At 39.7% G+C, this 15,510-nt stretch overlaps 1 protein-coding gene across 1 annotated transcript; it reads left to right on the plus strand.

The window, feature by feature from the left end:
• Positions 1-250: 250 nt before the first annotated feature.
• On the plus strand, positions 251-11,833 carry LOC120738070 (choline O-acetyltransferase-like). Its single transcript, XM_040039110.1, has 15 exons — positions 251-431; positions 954-1,074; positions 1,783-1,974; positions 2,472-2,590; positions 3,919-3,972; positions 4,083-4,263; positions 6,269-6,446; positions 6,547-6,716; positions 6,793-6,893; positions 7,003-7,131; positions 7,226-7,348; positions 7,445-7,586; positions 7,822-7,884; positions 8,291-8,428; positions 9,947-11,833. Exons 2-15 carry the CDS (start codon positions 1,030-1,032, stop codon positions 10,211-10,213), a joined length of 1,902 nt encoding a protein of 633 aa, XP_039895044.1. The 5' UTR covers positions 251-431; positions 954-1,029; the 3' UTR covers positions 10,214-11,833.
• The last annotated feature ends 3,677 nt before the right edge of the window (positions 11,834-15,510 follow it).

Raw genomic sequence — 15,510 nt, forward strand, 5'->3', positions numbered from 1 at the left:
ACCCGAGACCATGAGACAAGCTTAGCATTTAAATCTAAAAAACAAAAAAACAAAACTGTGGACCCCGAAGGGTGATCACAGGACACCTGAATGACAACCAGACGCTCGGTCAGTTTTTGATATATATTAAAATTTTTATAGGGTGTGGGCGGGAGGGGGGAAGCAAGCTGTCAGATAATATGTTCCGCGAATAGATTTCGATGGGAGGAGTTTCTTGCCTCAAGGGGGTAGGTAAACGCAAACACCTTCAGCATCTTTTCCAAGGCGTGCTTTAATGTGGAGCCACAGCCGTATGGCGACGCGTGGGGACAGGGGAGCAGTCCAGCGTCTAAACGGAGTTTTCCTCTAACATGGGCTTTCACCGCTTGGACGTGGGAGGTGATGCCAACTTTCACACACTTCTCTGACCTTTTGATCGCTTCGCTGATCGGGTAAGGCTCTGATAAACTGTAACAAACGGAGACTTTGTGTTCATTTCAAAAGTTATCATCATCTCAGTTTCCTGAGCCTGTTTGGCGCACAGCGGGGGGAGATTTCTTTACTTTACAGTTTTGCTCAAGTTAAGTTTTAGTTAATCAGTCCACTTGTTTTCCACTAAAAAGACTTGCATCTAATGATGCTCCTCTTCATTGTGTCTCTTTAGGATTTTAGCACTTTTAACATTAAAATTGATGTAAAAGAAAAACCTCTTTATTTTGTTTTGGATTTTTTTGAAGGGAAGGAAATAGGAATGGGCTTTTTAAAATGTTTATCTGTCTGCAGTGAGTCAGGAGGCGCAGCTGGAATGCAAGCACAAGAAGTAAATTGCGTTAGGCTGCAACTTGATCAAAAATGGAAGCCTGCTGGCTCACTTTCAGACAGCACACAAATGTGTAGTTACATTTTATCAGCAGGCCTAATTTTTTATTTTTTATTTTTTGCTTCTTTTCTCTCCTTGAACACGCTTCACGCAGGAACGGCTGAAGCCAGACCCTACTAGGGGTGGGGGGAGATTCCGAGTTATATTCACTGGTCGAGACTGGACTAATCATGCCAATCTTGGAGAGAGGGACGGCGAGAGATCAAGACAGCCAAGTATGAACACACACCGCTGCTTCTTTCTTGTCTTCTTTACTTTTTCGTGCCGAGCGCTGCCCGTGGTGCCTAAGTTGGCAAAGTAACGGTACTGGATTTCAGCACCACGGACAGCGCCAGCTTCATTTGCCTAACTGGCCGCTAGGGGCAAAAAAAAAACCTTCATTCGAGAACATAGAAAGTATGTTCAAGACACTATAGCACACATTAATTTTGTGCAGAAATTTGATCAAAATGATGCAGCAGACTATAATATAACAGAGACAATGTTGCGTTTACAGGGTCAAACCAGTGCTTAATTAAATTTATTTATTTATTTATTTATTTATTTATTTATTTATTTATTTATTTTCTAAATACCAATTAAGGACCTTCTGAAAATATCTAAAGATTTCCAATTTGCAGATACATTGTTCTGCATTTGCACTGCACGTCTCCATATTGTAATCTTGGCTTACCAACAGCCTGCAAATGACCAAACATCACACAGATAATATTATCAATTTGAACTTACCTCATGGGTAATTTGCAATGCACAGGAGACTGTGTAGTTTATTCTCAAATTGGCCTTGAAGCAGTCAAAATGCATTATTAACTTAGGTTCTAATAATAAACGACTGCTTTAACTAATGAACACTGAATCCCATTAAAATGTTGACAGTTGCTTTCCTTCCATTACTCTTCGTGTGATGTTTTCTGTGATATCAGGTGCTGCCAAAGGTCCCCGTTCCCCTGCTGAAACAAACCCTTGACACTTACTTGAAGTGCGTTCAACACCTGGTGAAGGAAGAGCAGTTTAAGAAAACAAGGGCCATCGTGGAGAAGTTTGGGGCTCCTGGGGGCGTGGGAGAGACTCTCCAGAAGAAGCTTTTAGAGAGGAGGGACAAAATGGCAAACTGGGTAAACACACACCTAACAGATGAAAAGTTGTTTATGCGCATGAACAGGAAAAATTACAGTGTGCATCCTACTTCTATCAATAAGGAGCTTCTGTATTGTTTTGACTTTATGACTATATAAATACCTGCATGTGTTTTTGCACTGTTTGTTAGATAGTTGAATTGCTGAAATCAGCTGTAAATTATTTTATTTAGGATAAAAAATTAGTTTAAAAAGTCTTAAACTCCGTGATAAAGATTTATCCCTGCCTCCGCTTGTGCTTTGTCTGGGTGATCGGTCAGTCCACTAGACATCCAGCTCAGTGAAATCTATCACACTCCCACTCTCACACTAGCACCACTCTCCCACTCTCCCACTCTCCTTTTCATCTGGCAGTGATACACTGTAATGGCTTTTTACTTCACTGCACAGGTCTCAACTCTGAAAGTAATAACTTGAGTCCAAACACATTTAACAAAGCAACATTTCTCAAAAACTGTCCCTGTGTTCACATTTAGGTCTATGACTACTGGCTGGAGGACATGTACCTGAACAACAGGTTGGCCCTGCCAGTCAACTCCAGTCCTGCCATGGTGTTTCCTAAGCAGATGTTTAAAGATCATAAAGACGCCCTCAGGTATGTTCTGGACTTCTGCTATGATGACTTTTTTTATTCACCCTTCTTTTGGAGGTTGTAAAACCAAAGTTTTTTTTTAGAATAAAAGGTCAAACTAATCAAAATTGAAGATGCAGATGTTTCCATTTCTGTATTTAAATTCTTTAGCAGGTGATATTTGAGTCAGATAAACATCAGAATTTAATTTGATTCTCTGTAAGTTGTCTTTCTAGGTGTGTATCAAGGGAATGAATCACAAATAAGCATATTTATCTAGAGGGGAAAAGACTCAATAGGTCAGAACAAAAATAAATACAGCTTTCTTTTATTAACAGTGAATCTACCTTCCAATTGTTGTCTTAAATAACAGATTTTTTTAAAATTTGAAAACCATCAGAAATCCTGAGTTTATTTTTCTATATGATCCAGAAAACACAAGCTGGAACTTTTAAATAGTTGTTTTAAATGTATGTAAATGTGCTGAAAATATTCTTTTACTTATTATTACTGTTATTTTCTGATCATCTATCCTTAAAACCAATATTCTCTGTCAAGCTGCAAGAAAATGTGGGAGAACTACAAAGTAACTCACTTAATATGTCACACAATGACTGAGCATAAAGTGAGTGCGCGCTGTAAGTTCTGTACCAAAGGAAAAAAAGGTCACATGCTGAATGTTGCACACAATACTGCGCAAACACATAATCAGCTCTTTAGCTGCTGACAGATTTTTATGTTCTTTTGTATAGATGCAGACCCAGATTATTATCTGAATTTTACAGTCACGGAAAGAATCTTTGACCGTTATTAAATGAGCTGTGGTCTGCCAGAAATTACACCGGTCCATCCAGCCCTGTAGCTCAACATTAGCTTTTGTCAGCTTGCACAGCCACTAAGTGAATATTTCCAGAGCACCCCAAGCAGCTGGTAATCTACTGACACGGCCACTTATTAGATTGGGAGTGACAGGGCCAAGCTCTCCACGGAGACTCTTAGTCAGGCCTCATTTAGGGGTGTGGTGCACTGAGGCTGCCTCCTTTGTATTGATCTGGCTTTGAACGTAATAACACCAAGACAAATGATATACAACATGAGACCTGACAAGCCGCTGCATTTTCCCTCTTTGCCCACTCACCCACTCACACATACAGACCGGCTCTCTCCCTCTCGCAGATGAACACACGCAACTCTCACACTGTATCCCAGTAATTCACCATAATGTGATTACTGTTAGTTCTTTGAGAGATGGGAGTATATGTAATTACAATCACAAGCCATTCTGCTGTATAACTTTGGTGTTTCACAACAATACCACTTTCAAATTTCACCTTCCTTCTTGCTCTTATAAGATTTGCCGCCCGTCTCATCAGTGGAGTTTTGGAATACAAGGCTCTCATCGATACGTAAGTTCAACCTGCAAGCTATGTGGATTGAAGATTAAAACCAAAATTATATAATAATGAATCACAAGTCTTTTCATAGGTGATCTGGTGTGTGTAAAAATGTCTCTCAGGCGATCGCTGCCAGTGGATTTCACTCGAGGCCAGCTAGCTGTCATGCCTATGTGCATGGAGCAGTACTATCGCCTCTTCACCTCCTACCGCTATCCGGGGTTAAAGACAGACACGCTGAAGGTCCAGATGAAGGCAGCATCCTCAGCACTGGAGCACATGATTGTGGCATGCAAGAATCAGGTCAGGACACTGGCTGTTGAGGAGACTTCTCACACTCAGTAATACTGCTGATTAAAGAGTGTTTTCTGTCCATTTGAGAGAATACATATAGAGTGACATACAAGTCAGTTTCTATGTAGCAGAGATGCTCAAGTCAGATTTTAAAGTAAGGACTAGTCTAAGCACCTTTACTTGAGTGAATATAAATTATACCTTTTTTTTCCTGTGGTAACAGTAAATAAAGAAACCAACCGACTCCCTTTTCTACACCCCTCTCAAATACAGAAAAAAAGCTAAGAAAAATAATAATTGTAAGTAAAGTCATTATTGAAAGGAATCTGAGAAACTTACCCAATGTACCCACTACTGCACCTCCTGAGGATCATCTTATAGACCTTTTGCATGAAATACAGATAGAACAGAATTAGACCTGTTAGTTATTTGACTAATTTTAATTCTGCTGTAACAGGGGAGTCAGTTCTTTCTCAAAAAGCAGCACCTGCTATGAAAGTGTGACTATCTGTGGCTGACTGTGTCTATTTGAATATTTAAACTGGCCAAAGTTTCACACTGGGACAAGACAGACCAGGAAGTACTAAAAAGGAATTGTCATAATAGACAGCATGTAGCGGTAAGATAAGCTATAGTTTCACAGCAGGAGCCAGGTGACAGAAGTCATTTAAATCCCCAATAAGGCTCTCCTACTTGACTTTTATAGTTTAACTGCTTTATTTTAAACCCAGCTTTAAACCCAGCTTTAAAATAAAGCAGGTAAGAATTATGTGTGTGTGTGTGTGTGTGTGTGTGTGTGTGTGTGTGTGTGTGTGTGTGTGTGCGTGCGCGCGCGTGTTTAGATATTTTTGTGAGGACCAAAAACTATACTTGCTACTATACTTGTGCTACTATACTTGTGGGGGCCAACAGTCTCTTAAGGGGACAAAATAGCCGTCCCCACGAGTTTAAAGGCATTTTTGAGACTCAAGATGTGGTTTTAGTGTCAGGGTTACAATTAGGTTATAGTTAGGTTTAGGCATTCAATTTTGATGGTTAGGTTTAGGATAAGCGGCTAGGGAAAACGTTATGTTAATTAGATGTCCTCACTAAGATATTAAAATAAGTGTGTGTGTGTGTGTGTGTGTGTGTGTGTGTGTTCCTGTCTAGCTATCTTTGTGAGGACCGAAATCTGCATTCTACTATGCTTGTGAGAACCAACAGTCACTTGTGAGGACACACTCACCGGTCCTCACAAGTTTGAAGGCCTTTTTGAGGCTCAAAATGTGGTGTTAGTGTCAGGGTTACAATTAGGTTATGGTTAGGGTTAGGGTAAGGGTTAGGAATTCATTTTTAATGGTTATGGTTAGGGTAAGGGGCTAGGGAAACCATTATGTCAATGAAGGTCTTCACTAAGATAGCTGAACGGGCTTCTATGTGTGTGTGTGGTCTTTTCCTTACCTATCATCTAACACAATCCCCTGTACAAAACAGCCTGTACTCATTACAATCTCATCTCAGAGTCACATCAAAGTCACCGATCCACATTCAAGCACATGCCACCAACATCTGCAGCATCTATAGCCCATGGCTAATATATTGATTTTTATGAAGGTTAAGAATGAGACTGCAAATTAACATGGAAAAATTCAGGAACTCTCCCCTGGAAATGATTCTGGGAGCCATCAATCTGTAGCCTCTAAGGGCCCGTCCCTATGGAGATACAGCGAGTTAACTTAATTACTGCAGATTAAATCGGCCACTTTGTCTGAGAGCTTCCTTGAGTCACATGTTAAACTGATCGTGGAAGAGAAGCAGGTAATTGGCCCTTCTCAGTCCCTGCCATTATTACTAATGTCGTTATTATCTCAGCTGTTCAAACAGTAGCCGTAAGGTTAGCTATAAAGCGCAATTAGCATGCAAGGAAATATTTTAACTTAAATATTCTCCTGTCGAGTTGAATCATCCTGGTGAAGCTGTACTTGATGGAACAGTTGAGAGACTTGTGATTGCTGTAATTTATTTTTCTCACTAGTTTTTCGTGTTGGATGTAGTCGCAAACAGCAAGCAGCTCAGTGAGGAGGAGATATTATCCCAGCTGGAGAAGATTGTGAAAATGTCTGAAAACGCTGAGGAGAAGCTCCCCCCTTTTGGCATCTTGACATCTGATGGAAGGACAGAATGGGCGCAGGCTAGAGAGGCACTAATAAAAGGTCTTACCACAACTTCATTCTTACTCAATTTAACATTTTAATCAAATTTTTTTAGAAAAAGCAAATCCAGGACATGGGTTTCCTTCTTTCATCTGTCCAGATCAGATCAACAGGGACTCTCTGGCACTGATTGAGAGCTGCATCTGTGTGGTGTGTCTGGATGAGCCCAGCGGCCTGCAACCCAGTGACACCAACAGGGCCCTGTTGATGCTACATGGTGGAGGACATGAAAAGAATGGTGCAAACCGCTGGTATGACAAGTCAATGCAGGTAAGACGATATTGCAGGTGCTTCAGTTTTCCATGACTGTAAAATTTGGGTAATCATTTAATCCCCATTTTCTCAGTTTGTTGTAGGCATGGATGGGATATGTGGAGTGGTGTGTGAGCATTCGCCATTTGAAGGGATCGTTCTGGTGCAGTGCTGTGAATACATAATGAAATATATGTAAGTTAGCCCACTGTAGCAAGACAGGCTGCACACTGAATATGGTCATCTAAATGAATGCTGATGAGGCCAGAAGTGTCTGAAAGAAACGTGTTGTTGTTCTGAACAGAATGGAAAGTCCTTCCAAGATGGTCAAGTCCTCCAGCTATAGAGAGCTTCCTCCTCCAAGGAGGCTACGCTGGAAATGTAACCCACATATCCAAGGACTCTTAGCAGCATCTGCAGAGAGACTGCAGAGGCAAGACTAGCACAAACACACAACTACAATTATAAATAAGTACAAGATTTTTTTGAGACTGGAAGTCACAAAAATCTACTGTTTTCTTCTTCAGGCTGGTGAATAATCTCGACATGAATGTTTTCAAATTCAAAGATTATGGGAAAGAATTTATCAAGCAGCAGAAGATGAGTCCAGATGCCTTCATACAAGTTGCCTTGCAGCTTGCATTTTTCAAGTAACAAATATTCAATGTGTGATATCATAAGCATATCTCTAATTGAACTGTTTGCCATCAAGGTGCAGTTTCAAATCATGTCTGCCCTGCACTTAGATGCACTGGAAGGCTCGTGTCCACTTACGAGAGTGCATCAATTCGGCGTTTCCAAGAAGGTCGCGTAGATAACATTCGCTCAGCGACCGCCGAGGCCCTGGCCTTTGTAAAGTCTATGGCAGATGAGAGGGGAGCGTTCTGTGTGAGTCATTTTTCTCACTTCCGCTTTAATTACTAACTCCCACTTTACTGCTCATCGCGCCTCACTTATGAAACAGGTGCGACTGGCAACCTTGGCAAGGAAAAGTCAGTCAACCAGATGATCCCCCTGAAGATTTAGCGGATCTATGAAAAATGGCTGGCTTTGCTGCTGTCTCGATGCAACAAATGTCCTGTGTCCACTTTTTTTTCATTGAATGACTTTTCTTCTCTGACAGGACTCAGAAAAGATGAAGCGACTGGGGGACGCAATTAAAGCCCAGACAAGTTATACAATTGCAGTGAGTATTAATCCAAAGTTCTCACCACACCAGCCAAGAAATGGTCGACATGTGCAATAAAGCATGCTATGTAATTAGCTTTAAAAGTACTGGTAGATTCTAGATTCTAGATTCTAGATTCGATATGCACAGATGGAAATTCTACATTAATTTCCCTATCTAATTTTTGGCAAAAAAAAAAAAATTAGAACAAGTTTTACTTCCAAAATTCTTCTTTTTTTTTGTTTTGCCCCAAAAATGACAGTAAGAGGCTGGTGATAGCTTTGATGAGGCTCTGGTTGTGGCTCAGCTGTATTTCAAAGAACAGTGAGCCACATTTCTGGGATAAAGAAGTCCGTTTTAGTGAATGGATGTGGAAAAGTAACTATTCATAAAACCCTTAAATTGTCAAAAATATGTTTTTCAGGCGATTACAGGAATGGCGATAGACAATCACCTCCTTGGACTTCTGAGGATCGCAAAGGAGCTCAACATGGAAAAGCCAGAAATCTTTTGTGATGAGACATATCTGGCCAGTAACCACTTCATCCTCTCTACCAGTCAGGTACCACATAATCATATGCTATTAAAATATATATATAATTGATACCAGAAATACAAATCCTCTGCAGAACCTACACTCTTCAAGTTACACATGTTTCCCTTTATCGGGACAGATGAAACACCAGATGTTCCATGGAGACAAAAAGAGAAATACAGATGTTTCTCTGCTTTTCCACAAACTAAGAATGAAAAAGAAAAAAATGATGTGTTAATATACCTGTAAAGCACAAATAAATCTGCTATTGTGTTTTCTGCAATTTGAGGATACTCGTGTGCATTTAATTCAAGTTAAGCCGCTGTGGAGTTTTTTAAGGGCAAATTTTCATTCAGTACCACACTCTATAACCAACAAAGACAATCAAGAACAATGAAGAGACCTCTTAAAGAGAATCACTAAACCATAAAGTAATTATTTTAAAGCAGTAATGGAGTCTGCAAATGTGCACGTGCCAATTTCCAAACTGCAGAAGCCTAATTAAAGATATTAGGTTTAAGGAGATGCGGAGGAGAGAGGGCAGTGGACTTTTTCACCACATCGTTTGTCACAACCTTAGAGACTGAGATGACGTCTGATGAATGGAGACAAGTGTACTGGTAGCAGTTTTCAAAAACAAGAATTATGTGGACATCTATAATAACTACAGAGGGATAAAGCTGATGAACAACACCATAAATAAATGGGCAAGAGTTGTTGAAGCTAGGTTAATAAGAGAGAGCCCCTTCTTGTTTGCAGTGGTGATGGACAGGTTGACAGATGAGGTCAGGCAGGAGTGTCCGTGGACTATAATATTCGCAGACAACATTGTGATGTGTAGTGTGAGCAGGGAGCAGGTGGAAGAGAGCCTGGAGAGGTGAAGGTATGCGCTTGAGTATGAAAAGGAAAAGAAGCAGATGTTTGTGAATGAGACGGAGACAGGTGTATCAGTGAGGCTGCAAGGAGACATAGTTAAGGTAGACGAGTTTAAATACCTATATGGTCAACCCTCCAAACCAATGGACAGCCCACAAAAGAGATAGAGAAGGGATGTATACAAGGTGGGTGGGTGCAGATAGCAGCAACAGTGAAAGGGAAGGTTTACAAGACGGTAATAAGGCCTGCTATGGTGTTTTTAGTGAGATGGTAGATGATCCACTAACAGCTTAAAGAAGAAGAAAAGGAAGATGACGATGATGATGTTGTTTATCCAACCAAAACATTTTTTTTTGTTTTTGTTTCTTTGCTAGACTTCACCTGAATCTGACGTCCCCTGATAGTGAGTTTATTCTGTTAGACCATCTTTAGATTTAGCTTTTGCTTCCCTCAGAACATTTTCACCCCACAGTAGCAAATTAATCTGGTCTATTCCCGTCCTTTGGCAGCTTCACTGGCTTCCTGTAAAATATCACATTAATTTTAGGAATCTGCTTCTTACCTTTCTATGATGTCTTCAACTGTGTCCTTTAGTGTTTTAAAAGGCACCTATAAATAAAATGTAGTATTATTATGATGATGATTATAATTATGTGGTCTTGACTCCAGGTTCCTACCACTGTGGAAATGTTCTGCTGCTATGGCCCAGTAGTGCCCAACGGTTATGGCGCCTGTTACAACCCACAGTCAGACCACATCATCTTCTGCATTTCTAGTTTCTGGGACAACACAGAGACTAGCTCGGTCGTTTTCGTTAAAGCCTTGAACGAGGGCCTGCTGGAAATCAGGGACTTGTGCAATAGAAGCAGTGCTACAGCTAGCAAACTTGCTGTCTCCAGCCAGGGAGCCAGCCAGCCTCATAAATCAGGGAAGTAAGCCATACTGAGGGAGTACGCCCACTCAGCTGCTCCACTCACCACTGTTAGACTTTAGCATTAGACTCAGTAGTTAAGATGCCTTCACATGTCTTTGTTGTCTGTGCAATAGTGTTACTTTCATAACAAAATTTAAAGCCTTAAAGTTCACATGTAACTGTATATAAAACATGTACATTTAAAAAAATTATATATATATATATATATATATATATATATATATATATATGAAAACTAAAAGAAGAAACAAAAAGTTTTCTCTTGGATCTGTGTGGACAACAGAACGATTTTGGTCCAGCACTGATCCTGCATGACTTGGTAGACTGACATTAACTGGTCTGCTGCCTTTAGGAAACTAAAGCCATGTCCGCTTTGTAGCACTGATCTGAGGGTCAATTCCTCAGTCAGTGAGAGATTCAGCCGAATGATCCTAGTGTATATTTTAGACTAGTAACATACTTTACATTGCAAAAAAAATACCAACACTAAATAAAAGTCACTTATAACAATCATAACATCCTGTAAATGTGATTCTGCAAACCTCACTTGTTGTGTGCTGTAAGATTTAAATGTTCTAAAGTTAGTTTTTTTATTCTTCTGATGCCATCAGGTTGCCAAAGAGGCTGTGCAAATGTGAAGTCTGTGTGATGATGAACTTTAAGATGTTTATGTCAACGCGTGTGTGAATACCTTCAAACATAGAAAAGTGGCTGTAAGTGAGTTATGTGATATGGTTTCAGTGGCACATTCAAAGTTGTCTAGCTATAATGTATGTACTGTATTTAATAGCAATAGTTATATTATGTGTAAAGTGTTATAAACAGTGCCGCATTATAAGCAAGATACAGTCCACTAATGACTGAGGCATACCACTGTGTTCACTTATGTAAGTGCTTTTTATTTGCACTTGGAGGTAGAAGGAAGTTGATGTTAGCTACACTGTAGGTTCTCTGTGCAATAACACAAAATCAAGGGTATATGTGCAATTTGCCAAAACAGCTCATTAAATGCATGGAGCTTGTGTAATTTTAAATGAACTACAGTGACCATTTTTAATATTCAGAATAAAACAGAGTACGATTTCAGTTAATTCCGGTGATCTACATCATGCATGATGTTATAGCATTTAAATGTTCACTAAAACTGGGATGTAGATTTGTCTACACATATAAATTGTGAGTGGTTTTTTTTAATCTCGTGTGGTGGCTTGTGTTACAACGAAGCAAATCCATGGTTAATTAGTGGTGCGGTGTGTGAGAATATTAGTTGTGTGCAAATGACACATAGGATATGTATCTGTGTATCATCAGCCAAAGTGAATGTCACAATTTCCAAAACTATGACCAGAAAAATTACTAGGTGACACATCCATGTTTGTTCTTAGAATAATAGCTGTATTTTTATATGTCTGTGTGGAAAGTCTTATAATATAGTGAAATATTGTTAAAGAGAATTTAAAAAAATGCCTTAAAACTAAAGTCATGCAAGCTGTTTTCAATAATTTCAATAAATTGTTATAATCTATTGATGTTCAAAGCTTTGATGTTAATTTGATGTGTTTCCTCTTGGTGTTTGCTGTCTAATCTGGGTGATACATGTAAAAGAATATATTTGTAGCAAAGCGGCCTGTTTAATTAATGTTACACTCATCCATGATAACATTTTTATAAAAGTAATTAATGTGTAACATGTCTCTGGCAGATCAGACATGGTGTTTTATGAAGTGCAGTGAAAAGTCCAGTCTTCTTTATTTTGACAAGGAAAACAAAATGCTAATTTATTTTGAAAGGCAGTAGCAATATTTTGTTCACAGAAGAAAATACACGTAAAAGCTGTAATAAAACTGTCATGTAGTAAAACTGGAAACTATTCCATAAATAAAAATAACTTAAAACTAAAATTGCGTCAGTATTTTATTTTATTTTTTTTCTTAGAAATTTGATGCTGTGTCTTGCTAATTAATCAGGTTTTATGGCGGTTTTGATTTTTGTGAAGGAGACGCTCTCATGACTCATCGAGTGTCGCCAGTCACTGGCTAATCAGTGCATGCAGTCTGTTATTTTCTGCATGACTTTATCAGTCTCTCACATCACTGTGGAGGAATTTTGACCTACACTAGTTCACAACGTTGCTTGAGTTCATTAAGGTTTGCGGGCATTTGTTTATGCAAAGCTACCACAGCATTTCAATGAGCTTGAGGTCTGGACTTTGAGTGGGCCATTACAACACCTTGATTCTTTTCATTTTCAAGCATTCTGTTATAGATTAGCTGCTATGGTGGGATCATTTCCCAGTTTGCCAAAGTTTTAGATGACAGATAGTCTCACATTTGTATAATTTGTGAACAGCGGAGCTCATGGTCAATGACTGCAAGGTGCTCAGCTCCTGTGGCTGTAAACAAACCCAAAATCCTCACCCTTCCACCACCGTGTTGACAGTTGGTATGAGGTGTTTGTGCTAATGTTCTGTGTTTGTGTTTCTTCATTTTGGTCTGATTTGTCCAAAGGACATTGCTCCAGAAGTCTTATGGCTTGTTGCATGCAGCTTTGCAAACCGAAGTCATGCTGCCTTTTTAGATAGAAGAGTCATTATCCTGGCATTGTTTTTTTGTTTTTTTTTATTGTACTGTCACCCAATTTAAAATGTAAGGACTGTAGAGTATGATATGTAGCTCTTGGGTTTTTTGCAGTTTCACTGAGCAATGCATGGTTTGACTTTAAGTTGAATTTGCTGTCATTGGGTTAAAATACAGCTGAATGCCCCAGATTTGCAAAATGTCAACTTCGACTTTTTTGCTTTTAGAGGTGGTCAGTCCTTCCAATGATCTATTAAACAACTGCATTTGATTAGTAATGCCTGGCTGCTACTTACCTTCTTAACTCCTATGGATGCAGTAATACAGTAAATTTCCTTTTTCACATGACTGGAGAACCTCAATTAAAAGAGAAAAGCCTTGAAATTCACAGAATTGTTTAAATGGGGTATCGTTTAACATATTCTTGAACTGCTAATTTAAACATTTACTTTGCACAGTTAATATGTTGCTATGCTGCTGTAACTGGGAATGGATACTGTCATCCACACCTGCCCTCCCCCTCATTTCTTTTCTGTTAATGTGACCACACTGCAAACTCGGAAACTGAGCCCTAAAATCCAATAAGTATGCCACGAATTGCTATAACATTAATTGATCATCTCGATTACTGATGCAGCTGTAGCTTTTTCAATCTTCCAAACATGCAATAAAATCTGTTTAATCAACAACCAAAATGCCTGGCACTAGACAGTCTAATAATTAAATATCAGATAACTAACTATTGCTGTTCAGATGCTGTGAATGGTTTCAGGTCCAGTAGTCTTAACAGTTGAGCAAAACAGCCTCATCTTGAAGTAGAATGTCAGACAGACAAATACAAATGAGCTTACTTTAATTTCTGTTAGTGCAAAGCTAACATAGCTTTAAAGAAAACCCTAACAATGATGATTAGTCTCAATTACAGCTGTATGTAACTGGACTCATTTGCATGGGGTTTTTTGTTTGCAGCATTGCCACTTGAGTCACACGTTCTCAACAGATGGCCTAATTTCATCAGATGAGGTCTTTAGGGAGAGAGACACATTTAATTCTCCATTGGTTAAACCACTGAACCAGGTCGACCAAGTGCCCATTTAGCAAAGCTTCCATGAACTGGTCCAATTAAATCTGGAATAAAAATTAGGCTAAAGAAAAATGTGGACTCATGTGGATGAAACAGCTCAATGTGTCAGTGGTAGCACACTCATAGCTGTCCAGTTCCACAATAATGCAAATCATCATCTCTGTATTCAGTGAAACAGTGAAAAATGTTTAATTGAATCAAAGCACCCAGGAATACAGGATACACTCTTGTGCCTCAAATGCCTCCAGGTTAATGTGGGATTTTCTGATGCTGCCTTTACTTTAGTCAAGCAAATATTCCATATCATGGATCAGCTGAAGAAATAAATTAGTTGCAAGCAACTTCTTTCTTGAAGTATTTACATCTAGCAAATACTACTATTGGTAGTAACACTATAGAACTAATCGGTCCGTGTCTTCTATCTTGCTAAGGGAAGGAGAAGTGTTTTCTGGTTTATTTTATTTATTTATTTATTTTTATGACAGCCAGTATCTGAGTTTCCATTTGACTGACCTCCTGCAGCCTGAGATGATGATCATCTGCAGTACAAACTGTGCCAAACCACTGAGGGGCTTTTAGTCTAAGTGGCACCCACCAGAGAAACGGGCAGAGCTGAGCTCCCATGTCTTTTTGGGTCTGCTTCTTCCACAGATAGGAGTTTCAATTTGGTCTCAGGAGTTCTTAACAAGTCTTCTTCAACAATCCACCCAACTTATCATTTTTATAATGGATTGCATTTATATTTATATATCAAAACACTTTACAATTCCACTATTCATTCACTGGTGGAGTAGCCACAGCTGACAGAACTGACTGACAGAAGCGAGGCTGCCATATCGCGCCATCGGTCCCTCTGGCCATCACCAGTAGGTGAAGTGTCTTGCCAAAGGACACAACGACCAAGACAGACAGAGCTGGGGATCGAACTGGCAACCTTCCGGTTAGAAGATTAGCTTCCCAACCCCCTGAACCACGGTCGCCCTATTTTATGGTCAAGGGGGAAACTGGACCCTATCCCAGCTGTCACAGGGTGAGAGGCAGGATACACCAAGGAAAGGTTGTCAGTCCAATTCAGGGTTAACACAAAGCGACAGCAAACCATTCCCACTCACATTCCCAGAGAGAACCAGAGACAGGGATACAGGAAATTCTCTCTTGCTGTGAGAGAGCAACCTTTTCACACATATTGTATTTACACTGATCAAAATAATTAAAGGAAGACTTTTTAAATCAGAGTATAACATCAAGTCAATTCATTTTCTGGGATATTGATCTGGCCAGTTAAGTAGCAGAGGGGGTTGTTAATACGTTTCACCTGCTTTGGTGTTAATGTAATTAAGAGCAGGTGAACTAGAAGAGCAACAATGAGGCAACCCCCAAAACAGGAATACAGGTGGAGCCCAGTGGCATTTTCTCCCCATCTTTTCTTTTTGGTCACGGTCAGGATCACTGCTGGTGGCATGAGGCCATTGCCAGAAGGTTTGCTGTGGTTTGCTGCACAGTCTAAAGAGCATGGGGGATATTCCAGGAGACAGCCAGTTACTCTAGGACAGTTGGATAGGGCCGTAGAAGATCCTTAACCAATCAGCAGGACCGGTATCTCCTCCTTTGTGCATATAGGAACAGGATGAGCACTGCC

The sequence above is a fragment of the Simochromis diagramma genome, unplaced genomic scaffold, assembly GCF_900408965.1.
Source record: "Simochromis diagramma unplaced genomic scaffold, fSimDia1.1 OVJJ01000402.1, whole genome shotgun sequence".
In the NCBI taxonomy this organism is placed as follows: domain Eukaryota; kingdom Metazoa; phylum Chordata; class Actinopteri; order Cichliformes; family Cichlidae; genus Simochromis; species Simochromis diagramma.